General features: G+C 38.2%; 1 protein-coding gene across 1 annotated transcript in view; it reads left to right on the top strand.

Moving 5' to 3' along the window:
* Positions 1-22880, top strand: part of LOC135703288 (neural-cadherin-like) — a 101631-nt gene that overhangs the window by 64832 nt on the left and 13919 nt on the right. The window contains exon 2 of the mRNA XM_065224462.1: positions 13365-13388. Within this exon, the coding sequence (XP_065080534.1) occupies positions 13365-13388 (24 nt within the window). The remainder of the gene's footprint in view (positions 1-13364; positions 13389-22880) is intronic.

Raw genomic sequence — 22880 nt, 5'->3', positions numbered from 1 at the left:
GTCATCTAAACCATAATTTGCATCACCATACACTTTTCAACAATCTTCAACTGGAACGTACTCACCAAATCACTACACCCGGGTGCGCATTCCCGATGCTTCCACGCATATTTTTCTCTACCTAGTCATCCCTAAACAATTCCTCCTCCAGCGACTCCAACCACACAACAACCAAATATAACTTTTCTTCACTTTTCTTTTTCAAGTCACTCCGTGAACAAAAGCAATGCACATCGTAAAACCCTAATAATAGATCAGCGCCGTTCTCATCACCGCGTAAATAAACTAGAAAAAAAATCGCAAGGTTCTAGGACATTTTTTATAATGTGGCCACTTTATTAGTCAATCTAGATTATCTGGAGAACCAGAATATGGCCACTATACCCCAAAATATAGTTTCTATATTACATTTGCTTTGATCTCTTGATTCTGAACAACATAGAAAAAATCTCATGGTGCTAGGACAATTTTGATAATGTGGCCACTTAATCGGTCGTTCCGGATCCTCCTTTAGACTAGTAGAGTTTCCCTGAGAGCGTAAATGGTATCTTTACACCTTATATACTTAGCACAATCAATTTCCAGAAATATACGTTAAATAAAGTGTAAAATTATGTCGATAGATAGGGGCACTTCCTACTTTACCGGGAGCTCGGGTCGATCCCGGCCCTCTATCTCGGTACGCAAAAGTCTCCGGCCAATGAAACCACCACTAATCAATTCAGCAGAGTTTTTCCTTTGAGATTATGTATAACATGTTGACTAAAACCGTTTGGCAGCCAAGATATTCAATTTAGTCTCGGATTTGTCAATTTTTGCCCTCTCATTTTCGCTCGAGCGTTTTGCCGGCTCTCACTTGCCAACACCTATGTATGATTTTGTATAGTGTGTGGCAAGCACAATGTTACTCTAATATCAGGGAAGTCGAGAAAATTTCCAACCCGAAAGATTTCCTCGACCAGACCGAGAATTGTACCCGCCGCCTTCGGCTTGGTAATACCGTGTCTTTACTGACTAGACTATCTGAGGTCATATGAACGCTGGTATGAAAAAGTCGTTTCATCTGGGTTGTGAAATGAGTCACTGATTTATTTTGCTTTGATTTATTTTTTCAATATTTTTAGAAAAATCAAAAGCCGCCATTTTTTTAGGACAGCTTCTCGTTGAAACAAACTGTAAGCACTCTAAAATGGTCAGCTGTTTAAAATCGTAGCCCTAGGTGTTGCACACTGATACTTACAAGCAAGGAAAGGAAAAATCTCACTCACACGCATACAACATCAGAAACGAACAATAGCTTGTGCGAGTTCGTAATCTCATTGCTTATATTTTCTTCGATGAATGCAGAATTGAGTAAAACAGACAGCTGAGTGTAACATGAGTGATTTTGAGTGAAGTATATATCATTTATTATTTTTAGCATGTTGATCCTTTTACGATTGCATTCTGTTGAGTGAGCTGAGTGAGAATTTTGCAGAAAGAATAACTTTTTATTTTCCAGCATTAAACATAAATTGACTAATTTAAATTGGTATTAACATGGAGAAAAGAATTTTACTGTAACACACAAATGTAAGCATCACTGCTGAGGCCTATTCATCTGAATTAAATAACTGAGCCAAAAATATCTCACTCGGCTATTTAAATCGTTAACGTTTGGTTTTTACGCATTCAATCGGGTTCTCCCTCAGTAGAGACAATCGTTCGGCTGCCTTTCAGTTTATCCTTCATCCCTTCTACTGCTGTCAGATCCAAGTCTACCTGTAGAGTCACTTGGTTGGAAGAATTTACACTCTTTCGGCAATCTGTTTGTAGGTGAGGATGGCGATTTTGTTTCAGTGGTGCTCGTGCGAATGAATGAGTTTTCCCATGCTTGCTCACAGGGACATTCAATTTAAATCAACCCAATGTACCGAACCAAATGAATCCCCTCCCGAACCAAATTTATTTATTTTATTCAGTCAATCACTTCCTGTTTAAACCTATTAATACTATTGCATCAGCACCCTTCTATCAGTAATGCAACATATCGCAACATAATACCTTCAGCATTCCTTCGCACCCTCCCATATTTTCAACTTTAAAACATAAACACTGCTGTGTGCCATCGCCACCGGTATTCGCCTGTTAGAAAGCCAACCGTCCCGAGACGGCAACCCACATGAGTGTGTGTGTACCGACGTTGCAAATGAAAACAAACAAAACTGCCAACCAACTGGCTTAGCATTTGTATCGTTCTGATGAATGCCGTCTGGGGTCAAATCTCTTTCCCTCGCTTGCTCAAACGTTCGACCAACACAGGGAGTGCCTCTTTTGGGTGCATGAGTTTGATTTTACCCAACGGAGGAAAAGAGGGTCCCCACAAATTGGACGTTGGTTTCCATTAAATAGGTGTGTGGAAAACAACGAAAAACGAAAGCATTCATTAATAAATCATGCGGTAACGGGCGTCAATTGAGCGTGTCCCAGCTGTGCAGGGTGAAGAGTGATTAATTCGGGGACCTCAAAAACAATGAACACGTTTCAGAAATGTTGTCATGCGTAAATTCCCAGCGCAATCGCTCAAACCATAAAAGACAAATTCAATTTAGCATCAACTTTTCGCGAAATCTCAGTCCTTGATTTTACCACTCGACCCGCGAGAGTGGAAATGCCAAGATAACCCCTAACGATCCCCCGTCAGGGAACCGTATACTAGGTACGACAGAAAATTCTACTGCCGGAAACGCAAAAACCGATTTCCTCCGTCTGCTTAACGAAGCGCAGCATTGAACGAGCGAGCTACAAATTGAATTTGAAACGAAGAAATTGGAAAAGAAAATCAATATCTTTCCGCGCCGGATTCTCATCTTTGCCCCAATGGCACCGTTGCCGCAGGGGTTGGCCCAAGAACTGCCAAAGGAACGATAATAAATTATAACGTCTGCCAAGTGGACTAAATGCTGCACTGCATTGAACTAATTTGAACTCGTAAAAACTATTTCGATTGGGATTTTTTTTTCCTGATCCGAATAAACGCGATCGATTCTTCCCAGCTTGGAGTTGTAAAAACTAATTTCCTCTTGGAACAAACTGTCAAAGTTTTCTTTCCTTTTTGCTCCTAATCGGCACCGAAACATCTTTTGCCCTATCAAAAGGAAACTTTTATTTCCATACTTTTTTTTTTAAAAAACCAAACGAAGAAAAAGAAACTTTCTCACTCCTCCCTTCCCGATCCCTGGTCTACTATCGGAATCATAATAGAGTTTGCGATAAGGAATTCCTGTATTATTGTTCCCGTTGTGGTTGCTGTTGTTGTTGTTGCTATCCCTTTTGATATAATTTTAATGCAATACTGCTCCTGTTTCGATTGTCGAAGTTTGCTCCGCATTGTTAGTTGCCTCCTCAGTGGGATCGCTGCTTTTCCGTTTCGCTTTTTCGATTCAAATTTACTCTGGCTTCCTTTTGCTGGCAACCCTCGTCATTGGCCATCCATTCACTGGGATGGGGTTCGGTCCGCTCTGTGATACGGCACATTGTGGTGTTTGTTGTTGAAGGATCGTGTGCGGAAGAATAAGAAAACTTAATAAAGGACGGGTAAAAGTTTGAGCTCGGTCACACTACATTCTGCCATTCAGTGGGGCTTATTCATAAAGTTTTTTTGCAACGTTTGAGGTTTACTTTTTTTATCCTTTGGTAAAAGGTGGTGACAGGATAACCGAAGGATATGTGCTGTGTTGAATTTTTCACTGAAAATAAATGGTACAGAAGCAGTTTTCTAGGAATGTGGGATGAAATTTCCCTAGGTTGATTTTTTCAATCAGTGGTTGCAAACATAGTGAAAAATACGTTTTTCTGATAAAATCCTACATGGCGGTCAATTTCTAAGATGGCCGCCAAAAAATGTTTCATTCCGAATGAAAACCTTCTTCATAATAAAATGTTGTTGCAGGAGGGTTCCGTACGAATTTCATAGATTTAGCATGATAAATATGTCAAGAATTGATGAACAACTTTTTCGAAAACTATAGGGCCCCTTGGCGAGCGAGGGGTCGATTAATTTGAGCTACGGAAAATGGCAATCTCATTTATTCATCAGTTTTAACCAATCAAGCGGATGTGTTTCAATATTTAAAGACTATGTGTCAATGGCGGTTTGGTTTCAACAAGAATTACTCTTATCTATATATATAAAAATGAATTTCTGTCTGTCTGTCTGTCTGTCTGACCCTTATAGACTCGGAAACTACTGAACCGATTGGCGTGAACATTTGTATACAGGGGTTTTTGAAGCGACTCCGGCGTAGTGGTTAGCATCCATACCTCTCACGCCGGAGTCACGAGTTCAAATCTCACCCCCGGACAAGTCACGAATGACCCAAGAGTGTTAAAGTGACTATAAAAAAAAAAAAAAAAAGGTTCTTATGATGATTCGAGACTCCTCTCCCTTCTGTAAGGGGGGGGGGCTCCCATACAAATGAAACAGAAATTTCTATATAACTCGAGAACTAATCAAGCAAATGGAACCAAATTAGGCATGTGGGGGCGAGTGTGGGTGTATAAGGAGATAATCATAGGGGGTAGCCCCTTAGATAATAGGGGGGGGGGGGGCTACGTACAATATAGCATGCTTTTAAATCAGCGCATAAACTCAAGCTAATATTGAATCCCGAGCAAGACCGGGCACACTCAGCTAGTAAAAAATAAAAATTGAAAACATACCTCTTGAGATATTTGAGTTTTTAACACTTTTTTGGAATTAGTACTAGAATTACGAGGAACAAATCCGTGTTTTTTTTCAGAAAAACTTTATTCTTCTGTACAACTTTGCCTCAGACGTCATTTCGATCAGAAGGGACGTTTTCGTGCAACAATTTATTAAAAAATTATAAAGATGCCATTTTGAAAAAAAAGAAGATCCAAAATGGCCAAATTTTTGTAAACATGTGAATGACAATTATAATTACACAAAGTTTCACGCAAATCGGAGCAGGTCGAGTTTTTCCGATTTGTCATTTGGCGTGAAACATCCTCATCCTCATGCTTGGCATGCACAGTTGTACACACCAACTGCTCATTTATCAATAATTTTTCACTCAGGTATTGAAAATTGATTTTCTTTAAAGTAATTGATAGATAATGATCATAGCTTACTATAGATATGCAAAGAGTAGGTAAATCTTAACATTTGAATCAACACCAATGAATTTGTACACTTTAAGTCCGAGATGTGCAGCGAGAATTTCTCACTTGATTTTTACAACGCAAAAATAAATACAGTTTATTACTAGAATTAAAATCCACTTTTTGTTAAGTACCTATTACAAGCTCTAACCAAGGTTGTAAATACTCATTTCAGCTAAAACAATGTTTTTCTAAATTATGAAATAATTAGATGCCATGATCAAATTTTGAATTGGTAGGATACAAGAAGAGGTTGCAAAGAATGTGTTTGACATATTAAACCTCATGAGAGTCACAATCAGCGATTTTTCACAAACTCACTCACTCACTCACTCACTCACTCAGCGATCAGAAAATCGCTGATTGAGACTCATAGAAAGCAAAATTTACAGGTTTTATGTTTCCAATGCATACTTTGTAACCTCTTCTTGTAAGTTACAAGTTACAAGTAAAACATGCCATCATACCATTTTTTGGTTTTATTATTCCGAAAAACATTATTTTAGCTGAAATGAGTATTTACAACCTTGGCTCTAACTTTATTATATCTACTGCTTCAAACAGAACTATTTTTTGTCAACTGTGTGCAAAGTTATTAGCAAATCAGCAGTTCGTGATCAAAACTGTGTATGCCAAGCATGCTGCAGATAGATTTTCTAATATGTGGAATAGGTTTAGTGGGTTTTGATGTTAGCTACAACTTTTGCTAACAACTCAAATCTGTGTCTCTTATGCATGACGAACTAGAGCGGGCAGAACTTGTCCCTATGTTTCAGTGAATGTAATTTTCATTCACTGAACAACAATGGTGGGCTCTGTTCCTTCTGGTTCATCATGCATAAGAGATACTGTTTGAGTTATTTACATAAGTGGTAGTTACTATCAAAACCTACAAAAGCTTAATGCTTCATTTTATGGATTTCTGTTGATGAAAAAAGTTAGACGCAAATTAATGTAAATGAATGCACGATTTTTTGTTCCTTGATTTGTTTTCCGTTGGTCTTGTTTTTCGTGCTGAGCACCAATGCTATTGACGCCAGAGAGGCAGCTCCCACACCTGGACCCTTCCTATCGACCCATCAACTCATGAACTGGGGACCAACGGCTTAACTTCCCTCAGCGATCAGATATGTCATGCCTCAAAACATCCCGGTGGCGCCGACTGGGACCGAACCCAGGCACGAAATTAATGTAAATTATTTTCCATGCCTACTCGGAACTGTGCTGAGGTTCACGTTACTTCCCTAAAAATCTGTAAACGTTCCTGAAATTCCCTAGACTTCCTCAAAGTGCTAAGGATTCCCGTACAAGGCTTCCTTGAAGTTCACTGGAAGTTGTTAGAACTTCTTAAGAGCTAAACAATTTTCCTGAAGCTAATTGAACTGCCTGGAAGTTCTTCCGAAGTTTTCGAAAACAAATCTGATGCTCATGAACTTCTCTGGACTAAAAATACTATCAAAGTTAGCTTTGGAAATGGTGCTGGAAGATCGTCGTTAGGCGATATCATTAATTTTGCTAAGGCATTGGACACTGCCACTCGGCTGTCGACAGAAGCAGACCACTCTCAATGTGTGTTACGCTATCGTCTGTTTACTCGGTAGCAACCACTGTGTGATCCTCCTCATTGTTCTTCATCAGCAGTTCTTTCAGTCGATGCGTCGTCGACTTTGGAAAGCAACCGTTTCGTGATGAGCGTGTGAGTGCTGACCTCGTTTTGCGTCCATTGCTGCAATGGAAGCGCTCTTCCCCTCGTTGGCGATACTGCCATACAATGAAACCACTGGAAGGTACTCCCGTTCTGATGGAGGAGGCTTATTGGCTAACGGAAGATAAAATGTTTATTGTGTTGTACCTTTTGACTATAGTTTTAAGATGTATTGTATAGTGAACAAGAATCCTCGGCTCTGTTGAGTTAATTCGGTTGAGCCTTATCAAATAAATTTAACAAAAAAAAAACGTTGGACGCAGATCTTGTCAAGATGGAAACTAACTACAGAATAGCCGAGGAAAAATCCATGCTCATAAAATGTAAGCCCTAAGAAGTGATGCTTCATGCATTGGTGCATAACACTAGGCAATTGGTTTTCCCTTATGACGATGGAAAGGTAGTCGATGTATGCATGTTGAATGCAGAAGAATGCGTCCAATATGTGCGACTGTATGATCTGCCATCTGAAGTTCCTGATAAAGATCTAGCGTTGGTGCTGGGGAAAGCCGGTAAAGTGAAGCGTGTCGTCCGGGAAACATTTACACCAGAGCTGGGCTTCGATGCTTACACTTACAAAGGGGAACTTATTCTATTAAGGGATCAAGAAAGTTTGCTTTGTTTGTAAGACAGAGGAGCACCGGATGAATTCCTGCCCCAAGCGAAATACCCGAAAGCAGCCACAGAAGCAACAACTGGAAGAATAACGGAAGCAGGATGATGAAATACGTTACCAGGATGAACATCAAAGTGACAGCAGTTTAGAAGCTAGTTCGAACGCGGGAGTGGTAGCATGAGATGCCAAAGTAGCCGTGATTGAGGTGCTCGACGAAGAAGTGATTGCAATCAACGAGACGACCCCGGATGAAGACATCATTCAGGTTTAAAAGCGGTTTGATTACCATATAGACCCGACTTACTTGATGGCAAATTAATTGTCGGGTAGGGGAAGTCTTATCCTACCTGATTTTGGTGTTGATTTGCGTGGGTGAGCATTGACTTTCAAGACATCATCGAAAGAAGTTATTGTTTACAAAAGCTGTTACACCCTAATTCCAGCTCTATCTTGATATGGGAACTGACATCCGATTGATGATCCTGAAAAGGACCGTTTTGTCGTGATGGTTGAGTAATGCTGAGCTATTAGAGTGTTAAACACAGATGAGGCTGGTGAGCTGCTGTTGTTTGGAATGAGGGTGACGCGTTTGGCAAAGACGGCCCTCATTGACTCACGAAGAGCTACTGATTCCGATCAATAGCGGTGTGGCTTCTTCCTCCTTCTATGGATGCTCATGTGGGCTGCAGCTCGCTGATTGCAGGCAGCCTTTCGTTGTGTACTGGAGAACAATGTTCAACGCCACGTGCCGGAAGCACTGCTGCTGCTGCTGCTGCTGCCACCACCACACACGGTGATTGGAACTGAATCCGATCAGCGGTTCAGGCCAGCCTTGATAGCTAGCTGCTTGCGGGGAGCCTTTCGTTGTGTACTGGAGAACATCAGCACTTACCACGCGGTGATTGAATAAACACCGTTTGGTGAGACAGGATGGAATTCAACTTTGAAATCTGTGTTAGGGAAATCGCTTTTCGCAGGAAATCGGCGATAATTTTAATCATCATAGCAACAGTTGAACATTCGCGCAATTTTCAATAGTGACATTTTGAAAAACGATAAAGTCTTAAATTGAACAGATGCGTAGAAATATTTCTGATCGAATGGTAATAAAATTTTTGCTGCACAAAACAAACTTTCTCAGCTATGCCTCACAGGTTTCCCTGCCGGCGTTATGAATGGAGCAGGGCTTAGAAAGTATCTTTTGTGTAGAATATGTAAAAAAGGTAAAACTTCAGATGTTAGTCTGAATGTATATACCAGATGAAGTACCAGACGATTTTTGGCAGTGTCAGGAACTTTATTTTGAAGTCTGTGAGAGGGAAAACACAAATCGAGTTTCATCAATATACATAGCATGTTGAAAGATTGAGCACGTGAGAAAGAATTTTCTCTCTCAAATTTGAATATTTTTGCTTTCTGGGGACGGATAATAATGCGGGTGAAAAATGTTTGAACGTTTAACAATAATTTTCAGGGAAAAAGTTAACGACAAAGTCCATGAAAATTCCCGAGATATATATATATAGGCCTGCTCCTCTGAGGTACTTTAAATGCACATTTTTTTTTAAGTCCTCTCTACATTTCTGAAGTTACCTTGAATTACCTGAAATTCTCTGGATATTCCTGAAGTTCTTAGAATTTTTTTTGCAGTTTTCCTGATGGAAATAGAACCGCTTTTAAGATCTTTAAGCTTCCCTGAAGTTCTCTCTAATTCACTGATTATGATTTGGAATTGGTCTAAAGATCTCTATACCTCACTGCATTTCGCTGGACTTCCGTGAACTTCTTGGAATTTATGAGAAGTTTCTAATTTTTCTCTAAAGCTTATTAAACTTCCCTGAAGCTTTATGGACTATGCTATAATTTAGATTTAGACTTCTAGAATGCTTTAAAACCGCAATAAAACTTGTGAAGCTACTTGAGTAATGACCCGATTTTGTCAGTCACCTTTTTGAAAATATTTTCACATGTTCTACATTGAAAATGTATTTTCGTTATTTCTCTGAAAACAGTTTCGTAAAAATGAATATCGTACATAAAACACATCTTTTATAAATGGTACATTCGTTTTTTCTGTCATCTGGCGCAATGCTGCTATTACTTCTTATTCGTATAATACACAAATTCAACTTTGTACACACAAACCATCAACTGCGCTTCTTGTCTCATAAAGTGCTGATTGTATGTTGGAGATGGGATACTTTTTTATTGAAATATTTTCGGTTTGACCAATACATGCAAGCTACCACAATAAATCATGCAAGCTACCACAATAAATCAAATTACTGGTCGCGGTGGTCAGAGAAAAAAAAAACATACAAGCAGCAGAAAAAGCAAATGAAATCGAATTACCGTTCCATGAGTGCTTCTTATTTGCCTTTAGCCTTACCATTTCTCGTAGCACAGATAGAGCGACGCATAAAGTACAGATCTGAATATCGTAAGATTCATAATTCGAGTCCGGTCTGAAGCCCAGTTTTATTCTTTTTCGTCATGTTTATTCCTTCCAATGATGAAGTTATCTTCACCCATCCTCACTAACACACTCCACATTTTTCGGTTCCCACAACCAATACTTGTGGCCCGCTGGTTAAGTGTAGCGATAGCGAGTGTGACAGTTCTAACGAAACTAGCTTCATACAATGTACAAATCAATCTCGTTGCAGAAAACAATGAATAAATTCGTAGAACAAACGAGCGATTTCGTTGTATAAACAAAATTTTATTTTCAGTGTAACAATCCTATACGCTTGCTTTTTCAGTGATAACAAGTATACCACAGAACAGAAGGGAAAGTGCAAACAAATCGGTGAATCAAATATTGTTTGTTTTTCTGCTCAACAAGCGATGTGTTGTGGTAGCGTTCCACACGGGCTTTCTATGTGCACTCACACTATCATAGCATGCTGCCTATCTTAACTGTAGGCAGAAGATGCCTTCTACCGCTAGGTGCGCTAGTGTTCGCAAATGACAAGTGGAGCCACTTTCTGATCCGAAGTTCCACTCCTGTGAGTATACCTTAAACATCCATCAGATGACTGAGAAATATTTGGAATTACTGTTATGTGAAATTAATGAAAGATAAAAGCAGAGGCGTTTCCTTAACCTCAATCTACCTGTGCACCAACTCTCAAAACATAAAAAATTAACAAAATATTGCTTGCAATGGATAGATATCGAGTAAACTAAAATATTTAGTGTATTTTACAACGGATTAAAGCTTGAATATGGCATTAAATCTGGTTTTGAAAGTTTGGGCACATGTAAAAAGTGAGGTTACGGGAAGCCAAATATTTGAGCACGGAGAGGCTGACAAAATCTGGTTACTACTGTAGTTTTTTCATTGACGTAGTATTCTAATCAATTTTCTATTAAAAGTTTCTTGAAGTCAACTGGATCACAATGAAGTTGCATCATCATGCTACATAAAATGATCCATTCGAAATTGTTTTTAGTAAATAAATATCCAGAGCATGTTCGCTAGATTTATTCTACGTCCTTCGCCCCACCGCACTATTTGCAAATTATTTCCGGAAACATCCGGGCCCCTGCAGCAGAAATCCCTCCATTCAATTAATGCCCCTGCTGTGGTTATATTTAATCAACTTCCTCATTTGTTTCCAACGGAAGGGAGATCCCACATAACTCCCATTAGCGTTGCTAGGCAGCAAAAAAGGGTTACGCTGCAGTTTCCTACCGAGAAAGGCAACAATGCTGCAAGTTTGCAGACGGCTTAGGATGGCCACCACAACCAACCATCGGGGATGAGGGTGTCTCGTGTAACCAAGAGTGCTGTTGCTGCTGGTCCTCGGTTCCAGCTGGGGTGCCACCTAGAGCAAGAGCTGATTCATCGATTTATTTGCTTGGAGAATGTCTGATGCACCCACCACATACTGGAGCATGGTTGCCGGAGAAAATGTGAGAGCGAACTATTTTCTATACATGGGAAGCACAACACGGACTTCCTCGGCAAGTTTGTGGCTTTTGCGAGGAGAGATATTTAACTTGCACAATGTTTATGTGGTAACCAGTGCTGCTGCAGTCAGTGCGCTCTCTCGAGCATGTGTTGTTTGCTCATGGCTTACAGCAGCAGTCGTACCATCGGGTCCAGCAGAGGGAACCTCTAGGGCCGAAGAAAGCATGCATTCGGGTGGACTTGTTTGTGCCGCAAATTTACATGCAATTTCATGCAAAATTTATTCCTCAAAGGGAGTGCTGGCTGAGTCCTAAAGTATGTTGTAATTTACGAGAAAAGAAGTTTATGCTACTGTGGAAGGTTGCTTCGGGGCTTCTGTCTGGGTGGAATCACTTAATGCTGATGGAAAGAAAGGGTGGAACGTTTACCAGGGGAATCAGGAGGAAGAAAAATGTCTTGTGGTTGTCGAGTGCTTTGGTCAATTTATGTTGACGAGTGAAGAATGACTTAGTTTTTGCTTTTGTTTGGGACAGGTACTGCTTGAGAAACAACTTTCCGCGAGACCAACTTGTACCCAATCAATCTTCAGGGAAAAGTTTCTGCTGATTTGTTTCGGTTTCGTCCAACACCCACAGTCATTGACGATCGATCGTCGGATGACCAAGTTTTGCAGGATTCCATTAGATTTGCCCCGCTGTTCTGTGCGCATTCTATTTCCAATTACCGTCGACCATCTCGAGGGGGACAAACTTGGTAATTAATGTTCTGCTTCTGCTGCTCGGATGATGAAATGGAGTAATCAGGGGGAGTGATGTGCAGAGGATAAATAGATAAATCGCCAATCATCGGGCAATTGTACAGATATGCCACGACCGAAATTCTCCTGGGTGCACCCACGTAGCGATGTGCCATCTGCAGTGGAAAACTTTCTCCATCGTGCTTGGGTTTGCGCTTCTTCCGACTGTGCCGACGGAAATGGGTGTACAGAGCACAGTGAATAATAGAATTTTCTCCAATTTGCTCGGCTTTGCTGCAATTTCTGCCTCTCCTTGGAGTAGGCGGGTTTTTTTTTAAGGAAGCTGCGATGGGTTTTCGAAACAGTATTTAGCTTTTGCAATCCATCCGTGGACATTTACCAACCTGTCGATATATTGACAGCCGCCAAGGCTACGATAAGGGCGTACCACTGTTTTAAATTAAACTTAGATCTTCTGCATTTATCGTTTGCAACCTTTTTGGTTTAATCGCGGTCCTAATGTAATTTATTACACTTGAAATGGCTTCCCAACGAACGAAAAAAAGGTGCTATCTTGTTTTCCGTACTGAGTACCAATGCTATCGACGCTAGGGAGGCAGCTCCCACACCTGGACCCTATCAATCGAGCCCGCAACGCATGGCCCGGGGACCAACGGCTTTACTTTCCGAAAGGAAGGCGTGATCAGAAATGTTATGCCTCAGAACATCCCGGCGTTGCCGACTGGGATTGAACTCAGGCCCTTTTGGGTTGGAGGCAATCACTCTTGCCACTACACCATTAATTTTGGTAATATATTTGGCCATTCATAAAAACTCAAATTCCTCCTCCCATTATACCTGGGTATCCGGGGCAAATCCTATTTCAAAATCGATTGAGATTTTGGTGTTTTTGTGGTGTCATGAAATCACTTAATTCTATTGCAGAATTTTAACTTAACTCTCCTTCTAGCCAGTGAAACTTTTCACTACAAAAGTTTCTCTACTAGAATCCATGCACCGTGATTTAGAATTCAAATTCAATGCTGAAAAAATGTTTAATACTGGAAAAACACATTACACATGGCATTGCAATCAATCAAGTATGGCAGTAATATGATTTCCCAGTGTTAAATTTCTACCTGTAATCAGTTTGGTATTATGGCTCACGGTGCTTTTGTCGATGAAGATGGTAATAATTATTCTTTACTTGTCTTTTTTTTATCTCCAGGGAAACCCGGCAACAACGGAGAGGGTAAGTCAAAAAGAATTATGACTTTTGAGTTCATCCCAGTGGTAAATTGACTACGCATAGATAATACTAATTTATAGAGAAACATGAAGCTAAAAAGGGTATACGAATGCAACAAAATATATTGGTTAAAAATCAGGCCTGCCATAGTGGTTACTGGCTTCTTTTTTAATCTATACTATGGGCGCCTCCTTCAGATATTCCTGATCCGGTCTAGGAATTTTTCGCGTTGGAAAATTGCTGGGCTTCCCTGGGCCTGGTACAGGCATTGAAAGCTCTCAATATTTAACTGTGGAAGTGCATCTAGAACACTAAGTTGAGAGCACGCAAAAAGCTAATATGTGATAAGCATTTCAACGAAGAATAATAAGGGGCATATAAATTTCGATATGCATGTCGAACAAAGCTGCACATGCTGCGAAAATGCATGAGGGTATTTGTGGATGCCCATACAGATTATTATGCATTGAGTAAAATTGCATTTCTAAAAATGTCATGAAAAATATTCTGTCTTCATTCAGATTTAATCTGCGCTCTTAAGCAACTTCAGAAAAAAATCCGCCAATAAAAGTGAAATGAAAAATGTTTTGCTTATCACTCAGATTTAAGATTTGTTGTACCAGCAGGTAAGTTCCGAGAACTTCAGGGAGGTTTGATAAACTCCAGTCAAATTCCGTTGAAAATCAAAGATATCCATAAGTTCCATTACCTTTAAGAAAATTGCAGAAACTTTACAAAAGTTTCAAGAACTGAAGATTTCTACAGGTTTGTTTAAAAATCTTTAGGAATGACCAACACATTTTCGAACACTTCTAAGAACTTTAAGCAATTCCAAGAACATCAGACACATTGTGGGAGCTTAACAGATATTCTATGAATAAAGATGAAAGCGTCCAGAAAACTTCAACGAAGTTTAGATACATTAAAGAAAGTAACGGGATCTAGAGATGGTCGGGTACGGGTTGCAAATAAATAGATTTTGCTGGTTCAGGTCGGGTACGAGTAACAACAAACGTGGAATACTCGGGAACTGATCGGGCTCGGGTATTTCTTGCATCTTCTCCAATCAATAAATTAATGATTTTGAGCATCAAATCAAACTTCTTGGCAAATTTTTTCAACAAATAACAGATATTATTCATGTGCCTTCACAAAAACAGAAACCAAAGGAATAAGCATATGCATTCAATGAACTGTTAATCCGTAGCAGAACCATACGAGTTTGGTCGGGGTGGGTATTTAAAAAAATCACATTTCGGGTTCGGGTCGGGTACGTGTTCTTGAAATTTTTATGAATTGGGATGGGTTGAGTTCGGGTATTTAAAATTACATACCATACATGAACTGCGTATCAGTTCTGAGAACTTATGAGCGGTTCCACGACCATCAGAAAATTAGTGAAGTTCTATTAATTTTAGGAAAATTATTGCGAACCTCCACGAAGTTTTGATTATTTTATAAATCTTCCACGACCTGCAAGAATTTTTGATTATTTTATAAATCTTCCATGAACTTCAAGGAAGCTCCGGAAACTTCAGAATAGTTTTAAGAATTTCATGGTCTTCCAGAGCTTCAAAGACGTTTAATGACCTTAAAAAGTGAGTTCCGATAGCTTCAGAGTAGTTTCATTGTTTCCTAGAGATTCTGTGACGATAAGAGACTTTGAGGGCAGTTTTGACGTTTTGGAAAATTGCAGGAACTTTACAGAAGCTGTCAAAACTTCAGGGAAGCTTAAAGATCTTTAAATAAGCTATGTGAACTTCTGTGCAAATATGATGTGTGGGAACTTAAGGCCAATTCCGAGCATTTTAGTAAAATCTCATCAATTTCAGGAAAACATCTGAAAAAGTTACAGCTATTTGAACTTTTTTGGAGGGTAAAAAAATTGCGAGTTGATAGACTTTGGTCCGGTACCCGAGTAAAGGATTAAACCAGATTGATAACAAGTTCTGATACCCGGTTATCAAAATTTTCATAACAAAAGAATACTCCTTGAATATCACATAAATAACTGATTTAGTTATCATTGAAAACATTTTGATAACAAATCCCGTGATCCATGCGAATTTTTTCAACAAATTTTAAATTATTTTATCGATTTGGTATAATAGTCTTACGTTGATAAATTAAATATGATTGGCAGTGTTTGTATGTACTTCTTACGATGCAGATAATATTGGAAGTTTTTAACTAACCTTGCATCATTTGATTTTCTTTCATGATAACAACTGATTACAAAATTTGTCGAGGTTGATAACTAAATTAGTTATGTGATAACAACTGAAAACAAAATGATATCTGGAATAACAAAACTTGTTTTCATGATGATATCAGGCTGTTATTTTACTCTGCTCGGGTTACCATTCATAATGAAGCACAAAGGATCAACTCTGTTTTGACCTCCCGAGTAAAGAGTAAAGGATTATACCAAACTGATAGCAAGTTCTGATACCCGGTTATCAAGATTTGATAACAGAACATGTTATCTTTGTGGTTGAATAAACAGCCAACATAACAACAATTATAACAAAAGAATACTTCTGTAATATCACAAAAATAACTGATGTAGTTATCATTGAAAACATCTTGATAAAGAATCCTGTGATCCATGCCAATTTTTTCACCAAAATTCCAAATTATTTTATCGATTTGGTATTAAAGCTTTACGCTGATAACTGAAATATGTTGGCAGTGTTTGTTTTTCTCACCATGTGGATAATATTTGAAGTTTTGTAACCTTGCATCATTACATATTCTTTCATGATATCAACTGATAACAAAATAAGTTTAGGGTGATAACTTAATTAGTTATGCGATAACAACTGAAAACAAAATTATATGTAAATGGTGCTCTATTCCGAACGTGTCTCCAGAAAATTAGCGAAAATGGAGGAAATCAGTATCGGTACTTCGAAACTGCCATTCGGAAGTTTTGTCAAGAGGTTTTCTTCCAGGATACATTGAAATATGGCCAAGAACCTGGACCTGTAGATTGAAAGCGTGTGCGACCTTCAGAGAAATTCCGAGAAGCTCGGGCAAATTTCGAGTACTTTAGTACAGTTTCATTCATTTCAGGAAAACAGTGGCACCCTTCAAAAAGTTTCGTAAATGTAGGGGAAGTTCAGATATATTTATAACAGTTTTGTTTCTTTCAGGGTAATTTCTGGAACATCATTAGAAGAATAGTGAGAACTTCAGGGATGTTCCGAGAGTTCAGGGCAGCCTTGTTTACTTCGCAAGAAATTAATGAACTTTGAAGAATATCTGAAGAATATCTGAAGAATTAAAGGAAGCTCCAAAAATGTCCATGAAGTTACTTGAACATACTGCGGGCACTTAAAGGAAGCTTCAACAGCTTCAATGTGGCCAGCGGCGCCGGTGGTGTAGTGGTAAGCGTGATTGCCTCTCACTTCAAAGGGTCTGGGATCAATCCCAGTCGGCGCCGTCGGGATGTTCTGAGGCATAAAATCTCTGATCACCGAAAGTAAATCCGTTGGTCCCCGGTCCATGAGTATGAGTTGATGGGTCGATAAGTCCAGGCGTAGATGCTGCCTTCCTGGCGTCGGTAGCATTGGTACTCAGCACTGAAAACAAGACCAACGGAAAACAAATCAAAGAAAAAAAGCCTCTGGAAAAGTACAGTAACTTTTAAAAGTTCTGAGAACTTCAGGGATATTCGAAGATCTTCAAGATTGCTAAAGTGATCGCGCACGGGTATAAACTTCCCTACGTTGTGTGAATAGATGGTGAAAATAAAACACGGTCGTTTATCGGGCCATCCTGCCATGGCAGAGGCATGCGAACTATTGAATTTATTTGCAATCTTTACAATAGAACGGTAGGCATGATAACACTACGCTTGCGGCACTTGTGTGATGATATGAGTATTTGGGTAGGGTAGTTGCACACGTTTTGTACAAACATAAAGAGATGTTCAGAGAACTTGATACAAATTTTAAAAACTTTGAAGAAGTTCCATAAAGATCAGAGAAGCTAGGTTTAGAGATCTTCAGGGAAGCTCAAATATCTTAAGGGCAGTTCCAATAATTTCAAGGATATACCGAGAATTTAAATAAAGTCTAGGCATTAGGGGAAGTTAAATGATGTGTAAGGGCAAGTTCTGAAAAATTAGAACAGTTCCATGAATTTCAGGAAAATTTTCAAGAAGTTATGCGAAATTCAGGGAAATGGTGGGATAATTGAGGAAGTTCAATTAATATCAGGAAAATTAATGGAATAGTAAGTAAGTTCCAAGAATTTTGTGGCAATTTAGGAAGCTTCAAAGTAGTACAAAAAACCAGTTAGAGTTTCAAATTTTACTGCAGATCTGCCTTATGAAGCAGTCTTATTCAGTTTTGGCCTGCTCAATTGTTTGTTCGGATGCATAGGGGAGTTGTTAAATTTTATTTATTTATTTATTTGTTCATCATCTATGCCAGAAAAGCCACACATACTGTTTAAAAATACTCAATTCTATTCTTAAAAAACTAGTCTACTAATATTAAAATCAAATACATCATTAAATGTCGATTACTTTTTCGAAGGGAAGAATCAGCTTTTGTAAACAATGCATTGATCGTCAACTTTGCGTAACTGGTAGCTCGCACACGCATACTAACACCACTATCAGATAGGGGGAAACTTCCCCTGTCTGATGGTAGTGTTAGCATGCGTGAGCGAGCTGCCAGTTACGCCAAATCAACGTTAAAATGCATTGCTTACAAAAGCTGATACGTCCCTTTGAAAAAGTAGACGAGAAATGGTCTACAAGATCTATTTTAGGTCTTGAAGAATTAGTCCTGATAAGTTATGTGAAGTCACATGAACTTTAAAAAAAATCGTGATCATCAGTGGAAATTCCAAAAAAAGCATTAATTATTTTCTTTTAGCTTCAAGAAAATTACGGAAACCTTAAAGAAGATCCGAGAATTTAAAAAAAAATCCATCGAACTCTATGTAATTTTTGAAAATTTAAGAAAAACTTTTGGATCTTTATAGAAGTCTATAGAATTCATGTGACATTTTAAAAATTCCTGGAAAACTTCGAGAGCTTCAGGAAAGTTCCATTAACTGCAGGAAAATTGCAAAAACAAATTCTCTTGATATGTTCAATGAACATCAAGATGATACAGAAGCATTTTAATTGAAGTTCCGTTAACTTCAGAGAAGCATCAAGTATTGCGGGAACTTCAGGAAAAATCGTTGCGCTTTCATTGATTTCACGAAAATACAAAGAAATTTGGAAAATTTTAAATTTCCTGGATTATCTTGATCTTTCTTGGATTCTCCTTACGCAATTTCTTTAGGATTCCTCAAGAATTTCTTTAGGATTTTCTCGAGAATTTCTTTAGAATTTGCTCAAAATTTCTTCTAAGTTTATCAGCAGACAGTCTCAGTCTGGTATTCCCTCAAGAAGAACTTCATAATATTCTAGGAATACTCTCCAGATAGCTCTCATAGTCCGCTCTGAAATACCCTCCAAATTCTTAATAATTCATGCCCAATTTTGATAGAGATTTCAATTGAATGCTCCTGACATTTTCGAACTTATTGATTTGTTTGATTGATTATTTAATTAAAATACATAATAATTCCCGAGAACACATATGGAACCTCATTTGAAAATCCTTTGAATTCTGTTCATAAGCTCCACAGAATTCATATCTGAAATACCTTGGAATATTCACTTGAATTCATTTTAAATTCTCCCCTCGATAGGGTTAGGCTCTTCAAAATTACCTTAAAATTCTAGGCATGCATGGCATCATGCATAAGAGATATGGATTTGAGTTGTTCATAAAAGTTGTAGCTAATACCAAAAACTACAATAGCTTTATACACCATTTTACAAAACTCTGTTGATGAAAAAAGTTAGAGGCAAATTAATGTGTAAACGAATGAACTAACTGAACAGAACCCCATGGAATTCTCCAACACTGGATTCCGTCTCACAATTTCCCTAGATTTCACCAAATTGTTCCTTAAGTATTCTTCTAAAACTCTCATGGAATTATGTGTCGAGCTCGCTTTGAACTCTCCTCCCAGGAATTTTCCATTGCATTTCTTAGTAATTGCCGTCAGAAAAGCGTTTGAATTCTTTACAGAATTACTTTTGCATTGCTATCAGAATTTTCTTGGAATTCTACTCAGATCTCCCATGAAATTATTCCCAGAATTCCCTTAAGTGCCTACTTAGCATTTCCATGAAATCAAAAGGTCCTCAGAATTCGTAGAATTCTACTTTTAACTATCTTGAAGGTTCTCTTTGTACATTTATCAGAATTCTCGCCAGAATTATTTTGGAATTATCGCCAGAATCCCTTTGTGAAATTCCCATGAACTCCTTTTAAGGTGCAATTCGACGCATCATTTTTTTATAATCTAAAATAATGTAGTCCAAGACACTGGGTTTGAATATTTGGACATCGCACCAAAGTAAATTGCACATTAAACTGACCTCAAAACTCCCTTTAAGTTCTTTGAGTTGTGATTTTTCCCAAGCACAAGAGTCTAGGAAATTATCCAAGGCTCATAATCTCGACATTTATTCGAAATTCAGGGATCGTCGGAAATTCCCAGAGTCCATTATCATGAATATGTATTCATTCTTGAAAGAATCAACTGTTACATCGTTACATCTGTCGAATTGCTACATCTTAGCTCTGTTGGTTGTTGCGATTCCGATATAACATCTCTACCTCTCACAATTTGCCCAGAATTATCCTAGATATTCCATTGATATTCTCCTGAAACTCTCATGAATTTATGTTTCGAGCTCGCTTTGAACCTCTCAGGAATTTTCCATCTTGCGCGTCTTTGTAATTGTTCTCAAAAATTCTTTTGAGTTCTTAACAGAATTACTCTTGAATTATTCTAAGGATTCTCTTGGAATTCAAGTAACACTTCCCTTAGAATTCTTCTGCAAATTATCTTGAAATTCTAGTCAGAAGTCCCATAAAATACTTCCCAGATCTCTCTTAAGTTTCTTCATAGGATTTCCATGAAATCGAAGATCATCAAAATTCTTGGAATTCTACTTAGAACTACCAGGCATGTTTCCTTTGTATTTTTCGCAGAGTTCTCATCAGAATTCATTTGGAATTATCGTCCGAATCCCTAAGTAATATTCCCAAGAACTCGTTCGATGCTTCATTTGAGATTTCAAAAAGCTCGCGTCATTTAGTGTAAAATAGCAATCGGAATGTAATGAGGAGAGCTTTTTGCAATCTAAAATAATGTGTCCCAAAAAACTGGGTTTAAATATTTAGACATCGCACCAACATAAATCTTTAATTGACTTCAAAATTCCCTTCGAGTTATCATCCACGTTCTTTTTTGATATATTTACTTAGTGCCATAACTATGATTTTTCCCAAACACAAGAGTCTAGAAAATTATCCGAGGCGAATAATCTTGACTTTAATTTTAAATTCAGGGATCTTCAAAAATTCTCAGAGTCAATGATCACGAATATCAGAAATACCGGTTATATCGTTACATCTGTTGAATTGCTACATCTCAGCTCTGTTGGTTGGTTCGATTCCGGAATAACATCACTACCGCGTAGTTGAAGGGACCATCGATAGAATTCATTTTGCAACAATTTCGCATATATTGCACCAAGTCTAATATCCTGTGCCTTGGATTGGAACTAGCAACATCAAAACGAAATAGCCAAGAAACTGACATAATGTGAAAAATATTCCCTGCCAAAGCCGTTGAACGTATAGATCTGCTGTAATAATTTAAGGATTTCTTATGATTTTACAATTTCTCAGCAAAAGATCTGTTTAATTTTACAAGTGTAATTTCCCAACACACATTGGAAGTAGAATAAGAGTTTATTCAGGTAAAAAATATGCTTCTTCATCTAATCTTCATCAAATGGCTTATTCAGCTTTTAATCAGCTCATATTGTTTTTTGGGCGTGTTTGATACAGGATGTACCTGGTGGTAAAAACACACTTTAAATACACCACCATTTGTATCGGTATGTCTGTTAATTGATGTATGTTTTTGCTTACTTATTGCTCAACAGGTACAGCACCGGACAAAAGAACCTCTTACGTTTATTTTCTCTCCTAAAAAAAAAAATGAAAGAGCTTTTACTTTTCTGGATGTACATAAAATGTTCCTGAAATCTTAGCTGCTGGTTGGTCAAGTATCCTAAACTTATCGGTATAATTGTGAGCTTGATTGGCAGAATCTGTATTAAGTTTGAAAATTTTTAATATTTCTTTATATAGGGTAAATGTCGGCTTCGGCACCTATTGACTGTTTTCGGCAACCAAAATTTAAACGTTAATTTCACTATGTTTTACCGTCAACACACTTCCCTGAATGTATCCAAATGATTCTTTAGTCTTTCAGCTTCAATCTGATTATATTTGTAGGACCGAGCAATCCTGTTATGCCAGATTTTTCTTCAAATGAAGCATACGTACTACAAAATGGGGCTGATTTCGAGTTGCCGATAATAGAACAGCTGGTTAACACGCAGTTCTAATGGGAAGGTTGCCGAAGAAAAAGAGGCTGCCGACAATAGTCACACTCACCTGAGAAGTTTAGAGCGTTGTAAAAACGCTTTCAAACAGTTTTGAAGAATTCTGTCGATTGAAATGGATAGAGAAGCAAGCAGCAGATGAATTGAAACAAACAGACACGTCATATATGTGCGTGACGCTGTGAAAATGCTAATAGAAGTGCGGACGCTGCTTAGATTGACGAGAATACGTAAATTCCCCTATTACTGATAAATATTATTTGAGGAAGAAATTTCATGAATATCCGAAACAGTTACAGCTCTTTGGTGGGGAAAAAAATTGTGAGGTGCTATACTTTGGTCCGGTACTATGTACCGAAGTGTATATTTTGTTTTCAATAATCAAAATGCGATACATTTTCCCGGAAAAGCACAAACAGATCTTGCTCAAATGGTGCTCTATTCCCAACTTGTCACCAGAAAAATGGCGAAAACGGGGAAACTAAGTATCGGAGTAGTTCGAAACTGCCATCCGGAAGTTTGATCAGATGGTTTCTTTCTAGGATACATCGAAATATGGGCCTGTGAATGGAAACAGGGACCAAAAAAAAAAAAGTGCCTCGACAATTAACGTCCAACGGGTCTAGGCGTAAAGATGCTCAAGAAGCAGAAGAAGCCGTATATAAGCATAAGAGCCATTGTTAAGGCACAAAAAAACAAACCAATCCCACCAAGGTGGTCATACTCTAATAACAGGCCTGATAGGACTAGGAACTGTAAATAATAATTAAAATTTCAAATGTACTAAAGTTGAAAAGACGCATCTGTGTCACTTATCCATACATGTAAACATGTAAACAAATAAAAGAAATGAAGATTATTAAAAGTCAAAAGCTAAGGCACAACTTACGGAAATAGTTAACGAATTCAGGCGGACAATTTAAAAAAGTCTTGATAAAAGTTACCAAATTCATTGCTAAGGAATCTGGGTGGATGAACGGAATCAAGTAAGC

This window comes from Ochlerotatus camptorhynchus, unplaced genomic scaffold, assembly GCF_037179485.1.
Source record: "Ochlerotatus camptorhynchus isolate MF236.1 unplaced genomic scaffold, CSIRO-AGI_Acam_v1.1 ptg000211l, whole genome shotgun sequence".
Taxonomy (NCBI): domain Eukaryota; kingdom Metazoa; phylum Arthropoda; class Insecta; order Diptera; family Culicidae; genus Ochlerotatus; species Ochlerotatus camptorhynchus.
This window is presented reverse-complemented; position numbering and strand designations above follow the sequence as displayed.